The sequence below is a fragment of the Sapajus apella genome, unplaced genomic scaffold (genome assembly GCF_009761245.1).
Source record: "Sapajus apella isolate SASKATOON/1434 unplaced genomic scaffold, GSC_monkey_1.0 scaffold110, whole genome shotgun sequence".
Taxonomy (NCBI): domain Eukaryota; kingdom Metazoa; phylum Chordata; class Mammalia; order Primates; family Cebidae; genus Sapajus; species Sapajus apella.
The window spans coordinates 5508623-5527679 of NW_022437050.1; the positions used below are offsets into that span (position 1 = coordinate 5508623).

Consider the following 19057-nt stretch of genomic DNA (forward strand, 5'->3'; position numbering starts at 1 on the left):
GCCTCCCAAAGTGCTGGGATTACAGGCGTGAGCCACCTCGCCCAGCCGATTAGCTCAGATTTAGATGGCTGCATGTGGTCACTCTCCCTGTCTGGGTGGCACCCAACCTCCAGCTGAATCCTGCTTCTCGCTGCCCCGATGCGGCAGAATCCCCCTCCAGATACATACCACCCCTGCTCCAGCCCCTGAAATAAACCACTCCAAACAATTTTATTTTTCCAATTAAATCTTTTTCTTTGCTTTTCTTTTTTTATGAAAAAAGATCACACAGAATTTGCCAACAAAATTCCAAAAGAAACTTAAAAAACAATAATTCCCCCAAAAAACAAACCCAAAGTCTGGCTTCCTTCCCTCAAGATTGTCTGGTCGAGACCTTGGTTTCCCTGGAAGGCTTGGGGCCTGGTTAAGTGCTTTCTGGGGCCCAAGCAGGGACCACGGGCTCGGGCCGGCTCCTGCCTCTCTCCCTCTTCTCTCCCTAACTAACTCTTATCTAACCTGGGGGGCGAGTACAGTACACTTGGCGGGGTTGGGGATTGGGCAGGGAGTGTGCTGGGAACTGGGAGGCCGGTGAGGCCAGTGCTAGACACTACAATCTAACAGGAAATAAAAAATAATATTCTGCACGTCAGAATGTGTTCGCTTTTTTTTTTTTTTTTTATAATTTCATAGCTATTTTTCACAGTTTTAAAAAGTTTATATTTATATATATTTATATATATTTATCTTTATATATATAATTAAAAAGTTGACTCCATTTAAAGGCTTATGATACAGGGGCGGGGGCAAGTCTTTCTTGGTACAATAAAACTGTACAGGTTAAGAAGTGCCACCTCCCTCCTGGGTGGGGAGGGGCTGGACATGGCCGGGCAAGGGTTTCAGCACCATTGGGGTTTTCTGTAGTGTGAGGGTTTGGGCCAGGGTGGGCCTTTGCTGGGCCCCCTCCACCTGGCGCCTTTGATGCTCCCGGGCTGCACCCCGACCCAGCTCTGTTCCCCAAGTCCAGGCCATCCTGAGAAAGTAGGAGCCGGACGCCTGGCACGGTCAGGGAGGCCGGCTGGCATTGGACTGCCCTGTCCCATGCAACGTTGGGAGGCTATGGGGTGGGCTCCGTGCTAAGGGTGCCCGGGAGGCCTAGAGCAAGCGTCAGTTTGGTTCCTTAGAAGCCCCCTCCCCACCAAATCCCCAGTCTGCATGGGCCTCGGGGCCCCTGGGGCCCCACGCAGCAGCAGCCTGGAGGGCCGGCCTGGCCAAGTGCTTGCAACGTGCTGGGTAGGAAGGGGCCGGTTCCGGCCGAGGCTGCCCTGATGGGGACGGCAGAGCCATACCCTGACAGCTGAGAGGGGCCCCTGTCCTCGGGGCGCTGAGGGGTGAGAAGGTGGGGCGGGAGGCGTGTGGCATGCACACGGGCACACACATGCACACACACGCCCGGGCGTCCACGTGCATACCTGGCCCCATGCACACGCCCGCAGGCGCGCTCACATGCACACAACGCACGTGGTCCCCGCGCCGTGGCAGTGATGGAGAGGGGTCCCTGGGTGCCTGCAGGGCCTGGCAGGCTCAGCAGAGCACGGGCACGCCGTCCGTGGAGAAGATCATGCCTGTGGTGGGCTCGTAGGTGCCCGCAAGGTAGTACAGGCCCTCGCTGTCCTGGTACTTCTTGGTCTTCAGCATCTGCTCGTACTGCTCCAGGCCCACCACCAGGCACTTGTGCGACACTGTCTGCACGTCATTCTCGTCCACGTGCGAGGACTGGTACAGCGCGCGCTGCAGGCAAACAGGCACATCAGGACGGCAGGTGGGGGACACAGAGGCCGAGGGAGCCCCAGGGAGCCACGGGGGCCAGGACAGAGACACAGAGACAGAGGGTGAGGGAGATGCAGGAACTGAGACAGAGACCAAGGGAGAGACAGACCAACAAGAGAGAGAGACTGAGAGAGACAGAGACCAAGGGAGAGACAGAGACAGGGTGAGGGAGACCCAGGAACTGAGACAGAGACCAAGGGAGAGACACACCAACAGTAGAGAGACAGAGACTGAGAGATGGAAAGCAGATGAGAGACAGGACAGACCAAGAGATCCAAAGACCCAGAGATCCAAAGACCAAGAGAGACAGAGACCAAGAGAGACCCAGAGACTAAGAGACATGGAGAATGAGAGACAGACCAAGAGAGACAGAGATCGAGAGAGACCCAGAGACTGAGACAGAGACCCAGAGACTGAGACCCAGAGACTAAGAGAGACCCAGAGACTGAGACAGAGACTGAGAGAGACCCAGAGATTAAGACAGAGACTAAGAGATAGAGACCAAGAGACCGAGAGACCCAGAGACTGAGACCCAGAAAGACACACAGACTGAGACCCAGAGACCAAGACAGATAAGCCCCCAGAGACCAAGACAGATAGAGCCCAAAAGAGACAGAAACTGAGAGACATTCAAAGACTGAGACCCAGAGCCTGAGAGACAGAGACCGAGAGAGACACAGAGACTGAAAGACAGAGGTTGGGAGAGACCCGGAAACCAGGAGAGACCCAGAGTCAGAGGACGAGACTGGCCGGAGACTCAGAGAAGGACACCGGGAGAGTAGGAGAACCCCAGAGCCAGATGCAGAGATCGGGAGAGACAGAGAACAGGAGCCAGGCACTCAGAGTGGCAGGGACAGGTCAGGGGCTGAGGCAGACCACGGGGGACAGAGGCGCAGATGCCGAGTCTGGCCCTGCCTGAGCTGCCGGGAAGGAGCCAGCCACCCCCACCCCTCACCACCACCGCCTACCTCCATGAAGTCCTTCCTCTGGCTGGAGACCCGCAGGGCCGCCGGGAGGCTTCGGCTGGACTTCTGGTCCCAGTGCTATGTGGCGGACAGAGAAGGAGCTGTAAGTGAGCCTGGGGGCTGCCACACCTGACCCCAGGTCCCAGAACAGGGCTCACCCACCGGGCGGGGGCACTGATTCTCCAGCAGCTGGAATGCCTGGCCCGGAGGGGTCGGGGGGTCCCCAGGCTGCCCCTCGCCCCCCCGGAATGGGGGGGACCGCAGGCTCACCTGGCCCTGGTGGAACTGCTTGCCGGGGCTGGTCTCCTCGGGGTGGTAGAACCACTTGACTCGGACCACCATGTTGTTGCCCCACGACTCCCACATGCTCTGGATGCGGCCGATGTAGGGCAGGTTGGGGCGGCCGGCGGAGAGGAACACGGCGCAGTCCCCGATCCGGATCATCTCCTTGCCGCGTACGATGGCCTTGTAGAAGAGCTTGCGGGCCTTGCCCTTCATGCCACGCCGCTGCAACAACACGAGCGTCAGGGCATGGGGGGCCCTGGCCCAGCCCCAAGGAGCCTGCCACCTTGCAGGCTTGGCCGCTAGGGACTCCGGGCCCTTGGCCTCTCAGCCAGCCACTACCCAACTCTGGGGAGAGAAGCGCCCCTTGTCTCACTCTAATTGGGGAAGCCTCTCTTCCACCTCTTTGACATGCTGGGTCTCCAAGAGGGCCTTCACTGAACCTAAGCATTCTGCAGCTAAGAGACTTTATTTTTGAGACAGGGTCTCACTCTGCAGCCCAGGCTGGAGTGCAGTGGTGCAATCACGACTCACTGCAGCCACGAACTCCTAGGCTCAAGAACTCCTTCCACTTCAGTATCTGAAGAGCTGAGACTACAGGTGCACACCATGCCTGGTTAATTTATTTTAATTAATTAATTTAATTTATTAATTCATTTATTTCTTTTGAGATGGAGTTTCGCTCTTATTGGCCAGGCTGGAGTGCAATGGCACAATCTTGGCTCACTGCAACCTCCGCCTCCCAGGTTCAAGCGATTCTCCTGTCTCAGCCTCCCGAATAGCTGGGATTACAGGCAGACGCCACCATGCCCAGCAATTTCTGTATTTTTAGTAGAGACGGGGTTTCTCCATGTTGGTCAGGCTGGTCTCAAACTCCTGACCTCAGGTGATCTGCCCACCTCGGCCTCCCAAAATGCTGGGATTACAGACGTCAGCCACCATGCCCAGCTAAAATTATTATTTTTTTTAAAGACAAGGTCTCACTCTATCGTGCAGGTTGGAGTGTAGTGGCACAATCATAGTTCACTGCAGTCTTGAACTCCCAAGCTTAAGCGATTCTCTCGCCTCAACCTCCCAAAGTGCTGGGATCACAGACTTAAGCCACGGCAGCTGGCTAAGAGAGACTTCAACACGGTTCTAGAGCAGCTTTGGAAATGATGCCTGAGAGAGACCACAGACCCCTACCGGAACATGCAGGCACTCCTCCCCCACACCACTGCACACTGGGGGCTCACTGCCAGCCTGTGTGAACCACCCTCTTCTCTCACTGGGTCCTGCCATGTGGATGTGCCTGTGTGTGTACATGTTCGTGTCTGTGTGGGGCATACACATGTTCATGTGCACGCATGCATGTGCCTACATTTCTATACATGTGCAAGTGTGTGTGCGTTTGCATGAGTGTAGTATATTTGTGCGCATGTGTGCCCAGCAGCAAAAGACAAGGCCCCCAGCCCCTCAGCCCCGCCTGGGCGTGAGCTTGGTTACCTGGGTGGGCTTCCCGAACCATTTCCAGAGCTGCCGGGCGGGCAGGAAGGCGGCAATCTTGGGCCGGTTCTCCACAGACGGCAGGCGCTGCCGCTTGGCCAGCTCCTTGGTGGTGGGGAGGTGGACACCCTCTCTCTTCTTGGGTCGGCTCTTGGCCCCAGCCTGAGCCTTGGGCTGCAGAGGCTGTGCGGACTGTGGCGGGGGCGCCTGGGGCTGGGGCGCGGGTGTCTTCTTGCCTGGGGAGTGGGCCGAGGGCCGCGCCTTGCCGGCCTGCTTGGTGGCCTTGGTGGGGAGCGCTGGCTGTGCAGAGGGGCCAGCTGTGGGGGCAGGGGCTGCCTCATCATCTGAGCTGCAGGAAGAGTCCTCATCTGTGGTAGAGGAAGAGGAAGAGGAGGAGGAGGAGGAGGAGGACGAGGACGAGGAAGAGGAAGAGGAGGAGGATGACGAGGAAGAGGAGGAAGATGAAGATGAGGAAGAAGAGGAGGAGGAAGAGGAAGAAGAGGAGGAAGATGAGGATGAGGAAGAGGAGGAAGAGGAGGAGGAGGAGGAGGAAGAGGAGGAGGCCGGTGAGGCTGCCCTGGAGCTGGCAGCGCTGCAGTTTCGGCCCCCGGCGCTGCAGCCCCCGTCCTCGTTCTTGTCGCCTTCCTCCTCCCCTTCTGTCTCGGACCCGCTGCTGCTGCTGCCACTACTGCTGCTGCTGCTCTCCGATTCTTCGGCCCCATCCTGCTCAGCCTGGGCCTTGTCCGGGCTCTTGGGGTTCCCAGAGTCCTCGAACGTGAGCCCCGGCCCGGGGTCCTGGGCGAGGTCCCCATCCACCGCCTTGGGCCAGGGCGCCTTGGGCTCGCTGCTGCCGGCTGTCGGCGGGTAGCTGCCCAGGCTCAGGAGGCTCTTGGGCTCCTGCCAGCCCCCAGTCCCTGGGTCCTCCCGCAGCAGCAGGGCCTCTTTAGCCTTCTTGCTTTTGGGTGACGTGACGCCCTCATGGTCCAGTTTGACGAGCAGCTCGGCCTCCTCCCCTGGCCTCCGAGGGCCCTTGGTGCCCGACTCCTCAGCTGCCCGCGCCTTCTTGGGCTTGGGGCGTGTGGCAGGCATGGTGATGAGAGGTGCTGGGGCCAGGGCGGTGGCAGAGGCTGGCAGCTCCCCAAAGGGCTCGGGTGCTGGGCAGCTGGTGAAGGTGGGTGGCGCAGGGCTGGACTGCGGGGGTGCTGGGCGCGCCTTGGGGGCCTTAGCCCGCTTGTCCACAGGCTCTGGGGGGCTCTTCTTGGAACCTGGGGTGCTGCTCGGCTCCAGGGCTGAGGGGGTACTGGGGACCTCGTCTGCTGGGCTCCCCTCCTCCAGGGTAGCAGCTCTGTCTGCAAAAAATACAAAAGAAAACAGATGAGAGGCTGGGGTGGAGGCTTCCTGGCAGGAGATGACCTGTGGCTTTCATCAGAAAAGGCCTGCTTTCGTGGGATGCTTTTTTTTCCTTGAGATGGGGTCTCAGTCACCCAAGCTGGAGTGCAGTGGCATGATCATAGCTCACTGTAGCCTTAACCTCCCTGGGCTCATGTGATCCTCCTGCCTCAGTCTCCCAAGTAACCTGAAGTCACAAGCATGTGCCACTAAGCCTGGCTAACTTTTGTATTATCATTTTTTTTTTTTTTTGTAGAGACATAGTTTTACTATGTTGCCCAGGCTGGTCTTGAACTCCTAGGCTCAAGTGATCCCCGTGCCTGGGCCTCCTAGAGTGCTGAGATTATAGGTGTGGGCAGAAAGGCCTGGTTGAAACTACACCTGGCAGAAAGGCCTAGTTTCAACCCTGGGCTACTTCCTAAGCAGAACCTGGCTGCGGCCCTCTTGGATCTCCCTGAGCGGCTCCCCTGTATCAACTTTAAGGTATACTGGCCCCAAAGAGGGTCCTCTAGTAGCCTCTGCTTTCAGCTTGCACGAAGCATTTTCTCTGGAATCTGGAAAGAAACACAGGCCACTGCAGCTCAGCTCTGCCTCTGACAAATCAACCTACTTCCCTCAGCCTCAGTTTCCTCATTTGCCACCTGGTCAGAACAGCCCCACAGTGCAGAGTTTTTTATTTTTTTTGGAGACAGAGTTTCTCTCTTGTTGCCCAGGCTGGAGCATAATGGTGTGATGTTGGCCAACTGCAACCTCTGCCTCCTGGGTTTAAGCAATTCTCCTGCCTCCACCTCCCATGTAGCCGGGATTACAGGCGCCTGCCACCACACCTGGCTAATTTTTATATTTTTAGTAGAGACAGGGTTTCACCATGTTGGCCAGACTAGTCTTGAACTCCTGACCTCAGGTGATCCGCCTACCTTGGCCTCCCGAAGTGCTGGGATTACAGGCGTGAGCCACCACGCCTGGCCCAGAGTTCTTACAGAGATAGCAGGCAGGCACGGAGTCCCGCCCCCACCCCTGCCCTGGGGCCCAGGCCAACGTACCACCCTTGGCCTTGGTGCTGGGTTTCCGCCCACGCCCACGGGCCTTCGCTCCTGGCTCCTCCGACCCTGCTGTACCCCCATCTTTGCCCTCCCCGGTGTCTTTGCTGGTCTTCCGGCTGCGGCGCTTGGCACTCGGCACCAGGAGTGCCGGAGATGGCTCAGCACCTGCGGGACAGAGGACAGAGTGGCTCATCAGGCCTGGCTTCCCCAGCTTGGAGCGTCCAAGACCCTAGTCAGTCCCGGGGATCAGGGATGGGTCGGAAGCAACTGACGCCAGGTGGTTCACCCCGGGCAGTCTCCTGCCACAGGCTGTGAGGTCCAGCAGGGGAGGCCCCATCTACAGCAAGCAGCCAGAGGCTCCCGAATAAAGTAAAATAAAACACTTTGTGGAGCTGGGACAGGTGCATAAAGATGCTGGTGTTTTTTTTTTTTTTTTTGAGATGGAGTTTTGCTCTTGTTGCCCAGGCTGGAGTGCAATGGTGCAATCTCAGCTCACTGCAACCTCTGCCTCCCGGGTTCAAGCTATTCTGCCTCAGCCTTCCGAGTAGCTGGGATTACAGATGTGCACCACCACACCCGGCTAATTTTATATATTTAGTAGAGTTTCTCCATGTTGGTCAGGCTGGTCTTGAACTCCTGACCTCATGTGATCCGCTTGCCCCGGCCTCTCAAAGTGCTGGGATCACAGGGGTAAGCCACCGGGCCTGGCCTGTTTGTTTTCTAGAGATTGAGTTTCATTCTGTCACCCAAGCTGGAGCAAAGTGGTGCGATCACAGCTCACCGCAGCCTTGAACTCCTGGATTCCCCCACCTCAGCCTCCCAAGCAGCTGGGACTACAGGCATACACCACCATGCCCAGCTAATTTTTCTGTTTTTCATAGAGACAGGGGTTCACCATGTTGGCCAGGCTGGTCTTCAACTCCTGACCTCAGGTGATCTGCCCGCCTCAGCCTCCAGGCGTAAGCCACTATGCCCGGCCAATAACACTTTTTGATCAGCTTCCCATGGCCTGGGCCAATGGGCCTGGGAATGTCCTCATACACCCGGGACCCAGGACCTGGGAGCCCTGGGATCTCATGGGAGCCCCCACCCATGGTTTCTGCCATTTCCATCCCCTGTCACTCCAAATGACTTCAGACAGAGCCCAGAACTGGGCTGGGAGGGTGAGAGCCAGGGTGGGCGGCTCCTGGCAGGAGCCTGGGTGTCATGAGCTCATCACTTACACTGGATCTTATAGTCGGGGGGCAGGAGGCGGATGTGTGAAAGGGGGATCCTGCCTGTGTCTCCGTCGTCAAACTCCACGGTGATCAAGTCCCCATCGTCCTCCAGGTCCAGTAACCCTATGGGAGGAGGGGAGGCTCAGGAGAGGTCCTTGAACCTCCAGCTCCCTAAGTGACGCACGAGGGTGGGGACAGCAGAAACCAGCCCCTGAGCAGCCCTGGTCTCTATGGCACAGCAGCAGGACATGGGCAGAGGGTATACAGTGGTGCAGAGTGTGGGTGTCACAGCCAGGCCGTCTGGGCGGGAGAACTGGGTCTTCCATTTCTAGCTGACTTACTGAGCACATGAACCTGTGCCCGCTCACACCCAAAGTCCTCCCCACAACCACAGCAAAGGAGGGACATGGGTGTCAACCCTGAAAGACACCAAAAACGGGAAAGCGGAGGGCAGCAGCGGGAGACGGCGGTGTTTTGGGAGAGACGCCGGGATGAACGTGCAGGAGCAGGTTTTTATGTCCTAGGAGAAGGTGGCACCAATGATGAGGAGGTAGTTTTCCCAAGAGAATCCTAAGAAGGCTTGGGCTGGAGAGGCCCCAAGCACCTCCGGAGGCAGGACTGAGGGAGACCTCAACACTGAACGGGCTGAGGGTGGCCTGGCTGGCAGGAGCTGAGAGGTTCATCCCAGAGAGAGGCTCCCAACTGAAGGACGCCGAGCGCAGGGGAGGAAGCTGGACATGCCCCCCACCAAGAGTGACAGCCCAGCCTCCTTCCCAAACGCTAGATGCTGAGACTATATCCCCAAGGATGTGAGTCTTGGGGAATCTGAGCAGAACCTGGTCCCCTAACAAAACATTCCTGCCCACTCGCTGTGAGGACTGGGAGTGCGGAGCTCGCACTGGCTTGCTGACGTCTCCTTCATTCAGGGTCCCCAGACATCTGAGGGATTCTAATGAGAGGAAGAGCACAGCACCCAAAAACAGAAGGAGGGGGCACTGGGAAGACAGACGGAGCCACAGAAAGCTAAAATAAGGCTGGGTACAGGGGCTCACACCTATGATCTCAACACTTTGGGAGGCCAAAGCGGGCAGAGGCCAGCCAGGTCAACTCGGTCTCAAAAAAAAAAAAAAACCAGAAAGCTAAAATGAAAAACAATTCATATCTGCCTCAAAAAAAAAAAAAAAAAATTTGACTCTGTCACCCAGGCTGGAGTGCAGTGGCACGATCACAGTTCACTGAAGCCTTGACCACCTGGGCTGAGGTGATCCTCCCACCTCAGCCTCCCAAGTAACTAGGACAAAAGGGGCACATCACCAAGCCCGGTTAATTTTTTTTTTTTTTTTTTTTGAGACAGATTCTCACTCTGTCACCCAGGCTGGAGTGCAGTAGTGCTACCTTGGCTCACTGCAACCTCCATCTCCTGGGTTCAAGTGATTCTCCTGCCTCAGCCTCTCAAGTAGCTGGGATTACAGGCACCTGCTACCATGCCCAGCTAATTATTTTTAGTAGAGATGGGGTTTCACCATGTTACCCAGGCTGGTCTCAAACTCCTGACCTCAGGTGATCCGCCCGCCTTGGCCACCCAAAGTGCTGGGATTACAAGTATGACCCACTCTGCCTGGCCCAAGCCCGGCTAATTTTTGTATCTTTTTGTACAGTCAGAGGGTCTTGCTATGTTGCCCAGGCTGGTTTCAAACTCCTGGGCTTAAGCGATCTACCTGCATCAGGCTCCCACATTGCTGGGATTACAGATGTGATCCACACCTGTAATTATAGATGTGACCAACTGGTGGAGAATGTTTTAAATGATAGCAGAAAATTTTAAAATTCAAGAAAACAGAAGGGGTTAGAAGATAAAAGCAGAGGAAATCTCTAAGTTGAATAAAATAAAAAATAAACAATAACAGAAAACACACACACACACACACACACCAGGGGCCACGGGACTAGTGCAAGTTCCAGGGAAAACATGAAATTCACAAGAGAAGTTATCCAAGTTGTGCTACAAGTTAAGAGCTTCCGGGACTCAAGGAAATTTGCTTCAAAATCAACCCCCACCCAGCAGATACGCAGATACCCAGCACGATGAGAAAACACACACACACACACACACACACACACACACACACACACACACGGAATTCCAGATCTAGAGATAATGGGAAGATCCTAAAAGTTTCCAGAGAGAAAAAAAACAGCTCTCCAACAATGATTTGGGAATCAAAATGTTGACTGTCTTCAACAATACGGGAAGCGAGATAAAAACGGAAAAATGGCTTTGAAATGGTAAGAGGGAACTATTTCCAGTCTAGAATTTATACCCAGCTCAACTACCTCTAAAGAATAAGGTACCCAGCTCAACTATCTCTAAATAATAAGGGTAGAATGAAAATATTACAAACACATAAATATGTGAGAAATTTACCTCCCATGGACCCTTCCTCAGAAAGCTACTGAAAGATCTGCTGCTTAAAACAAGGAACCGAACCAAAAAAGAGAAAAACATGCAATGTAACAAAAACAGCTCTCAGGAAGAGGGACAAGGAAGGTCCAAGAATCCAGAATGATACCCATGAGGCAGGCCTAGAATCAGTACAGGGGGACAGAGTGTGCCAGGAAATCTGAATCTAAGGCCAACTTCTGCCTTATTAACAGCACTTTTGGAGTTTGGATGATAAATGTGTGACTAATAGATGGAAAAAAATAAATCTTCCCAGCCCAAGATCCTCTACTCAGGCTGGACCAGACATCTGTTGTTTTGCTGACCTGACATCTGTTTCCATCTTCTGGGTATGAATGGATGGTAGGCCAAGGGGTGGACTGTATTTGGCATGTGAGTGGGCTTTTCTTGTGGGGACGGGGGGTGTCTAATCAACATCCATACCCCCTCTCTAGGATACACTGCTTTTGTAAGAGCTAAGGGTTGGACCATTTGAGCATCTGTCTTTCTTGCCTGTCTGATATCCACAACTATATTTCTTAGGGTACCTGTTGTTTTCCTCTGTCCAATCTCCATTTTCTTTTTTTTTTTGAGACACAGTCTTGCTCTGTCATCCAGGCTGGAGTGCAGTGGTGCAGTCTCAGCTCACTGCAACCTCCACCTCCCAGGCTCAAGCAATTCTCCTGCCTCTGTCTCCCAACTAGCTGGGATTACAGGCACCTGCCACCACACCTGGATAATTTTTGCATTTTTAGTAGAGACAGGGTTTTACCACATTGGCCAGGCTGGTCTTAAACTCCTGATCTCAGATTAAGAACATCCTGGCCAATGTAGTGAAACTCCATCTCTACTAAAAATACAAAAAAATTCCTGGGCATGGTAGCACATGCCTGTAGTTCTAGCTACTCGGGAGGCTGAGGCAAAGAACTGCTTTAACCCAGGAGGCAGAGGTTGCAGTGAGCTCAGATCCCACCACTGCACTACAGCCTGGGCAACAGTGCAAGACTTCATCTCAAAAAAAAAAAAAAAACTCCTGACCTCAAGTGATCCACCTTGGTCTCCCAAAGTGTTGGAATTACAAGTGGAAGCCACCACGCCCAGCCTCATTCTCTCTCATTCTTATAGCATCTCCACTTTGCTGGGGAAGCCACCCTTCCATCCTTCTCAGTCCACGAATAAAAGGGAGGCGACCTCACTCCTGAGCCCCAGGGATGAGAATATGATCCAGGCCTGGGTGATCAGACTCACAGCAGTAGGATCAATGAAAACCATGTGGCCCAAGTCAGTTCACACTAGAACTTGTGTGGGAAAACTGGGACTGAGAAATTCTCCAATGATAAGATTTGTTAAGATGGTAAACTACAATCTCCAAGGAACTAGTGTGATGCCAGCACAGATGACAGCATTGATGAGACACACTCAGAGCTGGAGTCCTGATGACATCGTCTAAATGGCGCCTGGATCCAACCATGTCTAAGGCTACACAGTTTTCAGTTATGTGATCCCACAGGTCGTTATTCTTAAGCCAAACAGGGGTTTTATTAGCCAAATGAGTCCATATTGAGACGTTACGTGGCAGAGGAGAGCTGGGGAGGGCTTTAGGGGAGGAGGCACCTCACCTCGGACCACGGTGCCTGGATAGAGGCACCGGTACTGCTGGCTCCAGTAGGCTGCAATCCTGGTCCCTTGTGGCAAGAAGCGAGTGGAGGCCGGCCTCACATCGATGATCTGGGAGGGCATGGAGTGAGTGCCAGGTGTGGGTATAGTTGTGGCCATGGCCTTGGATACCCCAGCCCACCCCGAGCCTCCCGAGGCTCCGCCCCTCCCTCTCTCACCGCCTCCTGCAACAGCTGCTCCAGGCAGTAGATGTGGGGCCGGTTCCCACGCTCACCCTCCACCACCACGCGGTATCTGCCAGGGCAAACAAGGCGTGATGTGGCAGAGGATTAGAGCTCTCCAGAGAGCCCCGACCCCACCAGCACCAGCTCTGCCTCCTAGACCACTGGGAGGTGGCACCAGGACTTAGAGCTTTGCTGACTTGCTAGAAAGTGGGGAGAATTCTCCCCTTTTCTGAGCTCATCTTCCTTATAGAAGTAGGGGTTGCAGAGCACACGCCGGGCCGGTGCAGTCCAGATCCCGAGAGGCCAGCAAGCTCCCTCTCTCACCGCTTCCCGCTGCGGCTCCTGCCATGAAGCAGCCGCACCCAGCCCTTGGCAGGGCTCACTCAGTACCCCCACAAAATGCCAGAGCCTGTCAGCTCTGAGCCCATGCATGCCCCCGCCCCACACCATCAGGGGAAGCCACAGCGCAGGCAGGCAGGCAGGCACAGAGACGGCTGGGGTTCAGGGCAGGTGTGGGACAAGGAGAAGGTGTGGGATGTGGGGCTCTGCGCCGGGCCTCCCTCTTCACTCACATGTCCGGCGAGTGCACAGTCTGCACGTGCCCGGCGTACAGCAGCTTGTCATCCATGGGGATGAGCACACGCAGGCCGTCCTTCAGCTCATCCTTGTCAATGATGCAGGAGCGCGGGGCTGCAGGGGTCAGATTGTGAGGTAAGGCTGGAGCCAGGGACGGTTGCAATACCTCTCCCTCCTCCCGTCACTCAAATGTCATCCCCTTAGAATGAAAGCCCTGGGGCTGGGTAGGCCTGTGGGGCTGAGATGTGTGCACTTCTTCATCTGCCTGTGTGTATACCCGCACAGACCCGTGTGTACCAGTACGCACGCACAGGGTGCGATGGGCAGCCCCTCTCCTCTGCCTGGCCCCAGATATCTGGAAAGACCCCAGGTGGGTGTGAACCCAGGGATGATGACTGCCTGCACGTGCGGTCTCTTCCCACCCCAAGACCAGCAGCCTCTGGGCCTGGCACGAAGCTCTGGGTTTCCAGCCATCGCCAGACAGCTATCATCCTCCATCATGACATCCAGCCCCTTTACCACTGCCCTCAGCCAAACTTCTAGGGCTTTCTGTTTTTGTTCTTTTTTTTGTAGATGTTGCCCCGGCTGGAGTGCAATGGCACGATCTCGGCTCATTGCAACCTCTGCCTCCTGGGTTCAAGCGATTCTCTTGCCTCAGCCTCCCAAGTAACTGGAATTAGAGGCGCCTGCCACCATGCTTGGCTAATTTTTGTATTTTTAGCAGAGATGGGGTTTCACCATGTTGGCCAGGCTGGTCCCGAACCCCTAACCTCGGGTGATCCACCTGCCTTAACCTCCCAAATGCTGGGATTACAGGCATCGGCCACCGCACCCAGCCTCTTCTTTAAAATAATTTTTTCAGAGACAAGGTCTTGCTCTGTCACCCACCTAGAGTACAGTGTGATCATAGCTCACTGCAGCCTTGAACTCCTTGGCTTAAGCCATCCTCCCTCCTCAGATTCCTGAGTAGCGGGGACTACAGGTGTGCACCACCATGCCTGGCTAATTATTTTACTTTTGGTAGAATCAGGGTCTTGCTACATTATTCAACTGATCTCAAACTCCTGGTCTCAAGTGATCCTCCAAACTCGGTCTCCCAAACTACTGGGATTACAGGTGCAAGACACCACACTCCACCTACCTCTGTGACTTGCCATCTGATTTTTCTTTCTAGTGGAAACCAATGGCCAGAGGCAAACTTCCTAAAGGTGGTCAGCCGCCCGAACCCTCTGCTCTCTCTCCCTGTGGGTTCCTCCCTTTCTCTGGAGCAGCCGCTGACTGCTACAGTCTTGGGGCGGCCAGCTCCTTCTCTCACTCGCTCCCCTATCCATACCCATGATCTCACCTCTGAGCTCCAGACCCCTGGGTCTGAGAGCCTCCTGGGCGTGACTTTCCAGGATGCCCCTCCAGGTGCTCCAGACTTCAGCCATCAAAGCCCAGTGCATGACCCTTCCTGGCCCGGGTCTCAGAGACAGGGCCCCAAGCCACCCCAACACCTGATGTCACCCTTCCCTTCCCTGCTCATCTGCCTGCACCCCCAACCCCACATCCCATCCACTCTCCCTCCTACTGTAAACACCCTGCTCCACCTCCCTCCTGCTGCCCCCATGGCAGCCCCAGGCCACGACCCACTCTCACCTGACAGCACAGCCTAACTGGACTCCTCGCCTCTCCTGGGGCCCCCAACTCATTCCCTGTGCAGCAACAGAGCGCTTGCTTTTTTATTTTTGGAGACAGAGTTTCGCTCTTGTTGCCCATGCAGGAGTGCAATGGTGCCATCTCAGCTCACTGCAACCACCACCTCCTGGTTTCAACCGATCCTCCTGCCTCAGCCTCCCGAGTAGCTGGGATTACAGACGCCCACCACCACACCTGGCTAATTTTTGTATTTTTAGTAGAGACGGTGTTTTACCATGTTGGCCAGGCTGGTCTCAAACTCTTGACCTCAGGTGATTCGCCCATCTTGGCCTCCCAAAGTGCTGGGATTACATGCGTGAGCCACTGTGCCCACCTCAGACAGCTCATTTTAAAGCCAATCTGACCACATCACATCCCCACATCTAAGCTCAGAGAGCTTCTCATTTTCCTTAGGGCCAACACGGAGCTCCTTCCCAAGCGCCTCTTGGGAACTGCCTCCTCCCTAAGCGCCTCTTGGGAACTGCCTCCTCCCTGGCTCCAAGGTGACTCTTATGCTCCATCTCCAGTTGACTAAGCTACAGCCAAACCAACGTCATCCACCCCAGGGAACTCGGTCCAGCCTCAGTACCTCTGCTCACGCGGTTCCCTGCCCCTAGCTAGCCCAGGCCTTCCGTCCCAGGCCACACTCAGATCTGCCTCCCTCAGGGGAGGCTCCAGTGGCCCCTTCCGGCACACACCACATCACAGCCACTCACCCGGGGTCAGCGGCCGCTCCACAGCCCCGCCACGTGGCAGGTGCTCATCCTCAGAGAAGCTCGAGTCCTGGTTGGGTTCGAAATCCTCCTCGGCTGCCATGCTCTCCATCAGCTTGCTCACGGCGCCCCCCTTCCCACGGTTCTGGGGACAGAGAATGGCCAACAAATGACTTAGCACCTGGCACGGGGGTCCTGCCAGGCTGGGGACCCTCTCTGGAAACCTGGAGCCACAGTCAGGCCATAGAGGGAATCTGTCATGTGCATGGTGGGGATCCCAGGTGGGGGCACCCAAGAGATCAGGGGGAGGGTGAAATGGGGCTGAAACCCACTGGCCAGGGCTCATTACTCAATACTCAGTACTCAGTGCTCAGTTCTCACTACCATACTTCTGTTCATTACCATTGGGGGGGGTGCCTCAGTTCAGAAACTGCGGCAGCATTTCCAGCCAGACCCAATGGGCTTGAGGGAAAACCACTGGGCAGGGGCTAGCAGGTGTGGGGAGTGGGTACGCCACCATCTCCCACTCAGGCTAAGAAATTCACCCAAGCCTGACAGCCCGTGAGGACCTGATGCTGGGCTGGGGGCCCATCACCCAGGTCTCCTGATCACTGTTCCAGTGTCCCCCGCCCCCGCTAATGCAGGCATCTCCTGAGGACAGGAACCAAGTCCCCCATATCCCCTTATCCCTGGAGCACAGGGACGCCAATGATGTCACCCTTGTCACCCGCAGCCTCTCTCATGGGGAGGGTGAACACAGAGCAGCAGGCAGAGCCCCCCATGGAGCCCACTAGGGCACAGCGAGCCTCACCTCCTTCTTCACTTCCTTCCCTTTGGCCTTGGCCTTGCTCTTCTTGGCGGCAGTCAGGGAGCTGGCATGAGGAGCCCTGGCCTCAGAGGGCAAGGCGGGAGCTCGGGGCGGTGGCAGCCCAGCTCCTGGCCCAGTCTCCTTCCCTTTCTTCTTCTGGAGGAGGAAGCAGCAGAGAGGAGCCATCAGAGGGCAGGGAAGGCGCAGGCAGCACCCCGTCCCCTCACTCACTTATCCCCAAGGCCTGTGCCACCCCAAGTGTGCCCTCCCGGAACAAAACACCCCTTTCTCTCTCTCCCTGCAAGTGTTTTTAGTTTTTGGGTTTTTTTTTGTTTTGTTTTGTTTTTTTGAGACAGTCTCACTTTGTTGCCTGGGCCAGAGGACAGTGGCACGGTCACCACTAAATGTAGCTTCAACCTCCTAGGCTCAGGTGATCCTCCCACCTCAGCCTCCTGAGTAGCTGGACTACAGGTGCATGCCACTACACCCAGCTAATTTTTTATTTTTTGTAGAAACAGGGTCTCCCTATGTTGCCCAGGCTGGTCTCAAACTCCTGGCTTCAAGCGATCCTCTTGCCTTGGCCTTCCAAAGCGCTGGGATTACAGGCTGTTTTTAATGTTTATCATCTTATGGCTAGCATATATTACTTGTTGCCCCCTTAGCCCCCCCAAAAAAAGATAACACTGAAATGTGTGTGTTTATACATACATACACACACACACACACACACACATACATACATACATATATATATATATATATATATATATATATATATATATATATATGCTGTGAGTTATTTTCCAGTGACCCTCCTACCAACTCCACAGAGGCAGCTACCAGTAACAGGATGGTATATCTTTCTAGAACTTTCTACAAGCACACACAACCATGCAAATATGAAGGCTATGCAGACACAACCATGCATACCCAGTACTTTTTTTTTCTTTTGAAGACAGAGTCTTGTTCTGTCGCCCAGGCTGGAGTGCAGTGGTGTGATCTTGGCTCACTGCAACCTCCACCTTCTGGGTTCACGCAATTCTTCTGCCTCAGCCTCCCAAGTAGCTGGGACTACAGGCGCCTGCTACCACACCCAGCTAATTTTTGTATTTTTAGTAGAGACGGGGTTTCATATTGGCCAGGCTGGTCTTGAAACTCCTGACCTCCTGATCTGCCTGCCTAGGCCTCCCAAAGTGCTGGGAATTATAGGCGTGAGCCACTTCACCTAGCCCACAATACTTTTTTTTTTAAAAAGCACAGTTGGGAATTTACTGATAGTCCTGCTTTGCAACATTTTCCTCCCAACATGACTGATACACATAAAAGGAGCTTCGTTTTGTTTTATAACAGCAGCCTAAATGAGCCAAGGTATGGAGAAACCGTAATGAGAAGAGCCTGTAGGCTGTCTCCACTTTGTCACTCTGTTTTGTTGTTGTTTTTGAGACAGGGTCTTGCCCTGTCACCCAGGCTGGAGTGTGGTGGCACAATCACTGCTCACTGCAACCTCAGCCTCCTGGGCTCAAGTGATCCTCCTGCCTCATCCCCAGTAGCTGGGACTACAGACATACATCGCCATGCCTGGCTAAAAAGTCTACACTTTGTAAAAGGGACACATCTAAAACAATGGCCATTAGTCGGGTGTGGTGGCAGGCGCCTGTAATCCCAGCTACCTGGGAGGCTGCAGCAGGAGCATTGCTTGAACCCAGGAGGTGGAGGTTGCAGTGAGCCGAGATCATACCATTGCACTCCTGCCTGGGCAAAAAGAGTGAAACTCCATCTCAAAAAAAAAAAATAAATAAAAACAAACGGCCAAAGCCAGGAGAGGTAGCAAAGTAACAAATAAAGATAATAATGGTCACATGCTACCAAGAAACAACAGAAGTCACAGCGTCCATATCCAAAATGAAAGTCAAAGCAAAGAACATTGAAAGGGACAAAAAATGGCATGTTCTAGAGCATAAGAGTATACAGTTTAATCCCCATTTTGGGGGGAGAAATAAATATATGCATGCATGTCTGTGTGTTTTATTTTCCTGTTTCTGCTGAACTTTCCAATCCAAGTCAACCTTCTGGAATGAGAGGCATCTTAAGGGTGGAAGGAATGCTAGTGGTGCTTCACCCTTTATCTCTGGCATCTGTCATTAAACAGATAGCAGCATCTGCTGGTACATATCCCTGCAGCTGTATGCACAGGGAACAAAAGGAAATGACAGCGGAAAAAAAGTCCTGAGTGGATTTTTTTTCTATCTTCCAAATTACTGTTAGAATCAGATAAAACCAGTAACCGTTTCTTTCCCTTTGATCAGAAAACCCATGGCTGGGAGCCTTCCTCTGCTTTTTTGTAAAAAATAAATAAATAAATAAGAAAATAACTTCCGATGTGACAGAAGTTCTGTATACAAAACAGAAACGCTCACTGCTTTGGTAATTATGATGGCAAAACACCATTGTCACCCAAACCATCACCCGCCGGCAGGGTCGGTGGTGGGAGACAGACAGCGGAATGTCATTCAACCATTTAAAAATACAACCAGACGAGGTTGCTCATGCCTGTAATCCCAGCACTTTGGGAGGCCAAGGAGGGCGGATCACCTGAAGTCAGGAGTTCAAGACCAGCCCAGCCAACATAGTGAAACCCCATCTCTGTCAAAAAATACAAAAATTAGCCAGGTGTGAGGGCGCATGCCTGTAATCCCAGCTACTCAGGAGGCTGAGGCAAGAGAATCGCTTGAACCCAGGAGGCAAAAGTTGCAATGAGCCAAGATCGTGCCACTGCACTCCAGCCTATGCAACAAGAGGGAGATTCTGCCTAAAA

At 54.2% G+C, this 19057-nt stretch overlaps 1 protein-coding gene across 10 annotated transcripts in view; it reads right to left on the reverse strand.

Moving 5' to 3' along the window:
* Positions 1–208: 208 nt before the first annotated feature.
* The window catches only part of TNRC18 (trinucleotide repeat containing 18), a 112697-nt gene continuing 93848 nt past the window's right edge, over positions 209–19057 (reverse strand). For 7 of the 10 annotated variants that reach the window (XM_032259629.1, XM_032259627.1, XM_032259625.1 and 4 more), the window contains 11 exons: positions 16246–16398; positions 15438–15579; positions 13041–13158; positions 12463–12538; positions 12247–12355; positions 8194–8310; positions 6971–7135; positions 4539–5887; positions 3042–3278; positions 2775–2849; positions 209–1767 (listed from right to left, as the gene is read on the reverse strand). In XM_032259629.1, coding sequence (XP_032115520.1) covers positions 1561–1767; positions 2775–2849; positions 3042–3278; positions 4539–5887; positions 6971–7135; positions 8194–8310; positions 12247–12355; positions 12463–12538; positions 13041–13158; positions 15438–15579; positions 16246–16398 — 2748 coding nt within the window. In that variant the 3' untranslated portion in view covers positions 209–1560. The remainder of the gene's footprint in view (positions 1768–2774; positions 2850–3041; positions 3279–4538; positions 5888–6970; positions 7136–8193; positions 8311–12246; positions 12356–12462; positions 12539–13040; positions 13159–15437; positions 15580–16245; positions 16399–19057) is intronic. The other 3 variants (XM_032259622.1, XM_032259619.1, XM_032259621.1) reach the window with 1 other exon arrangement.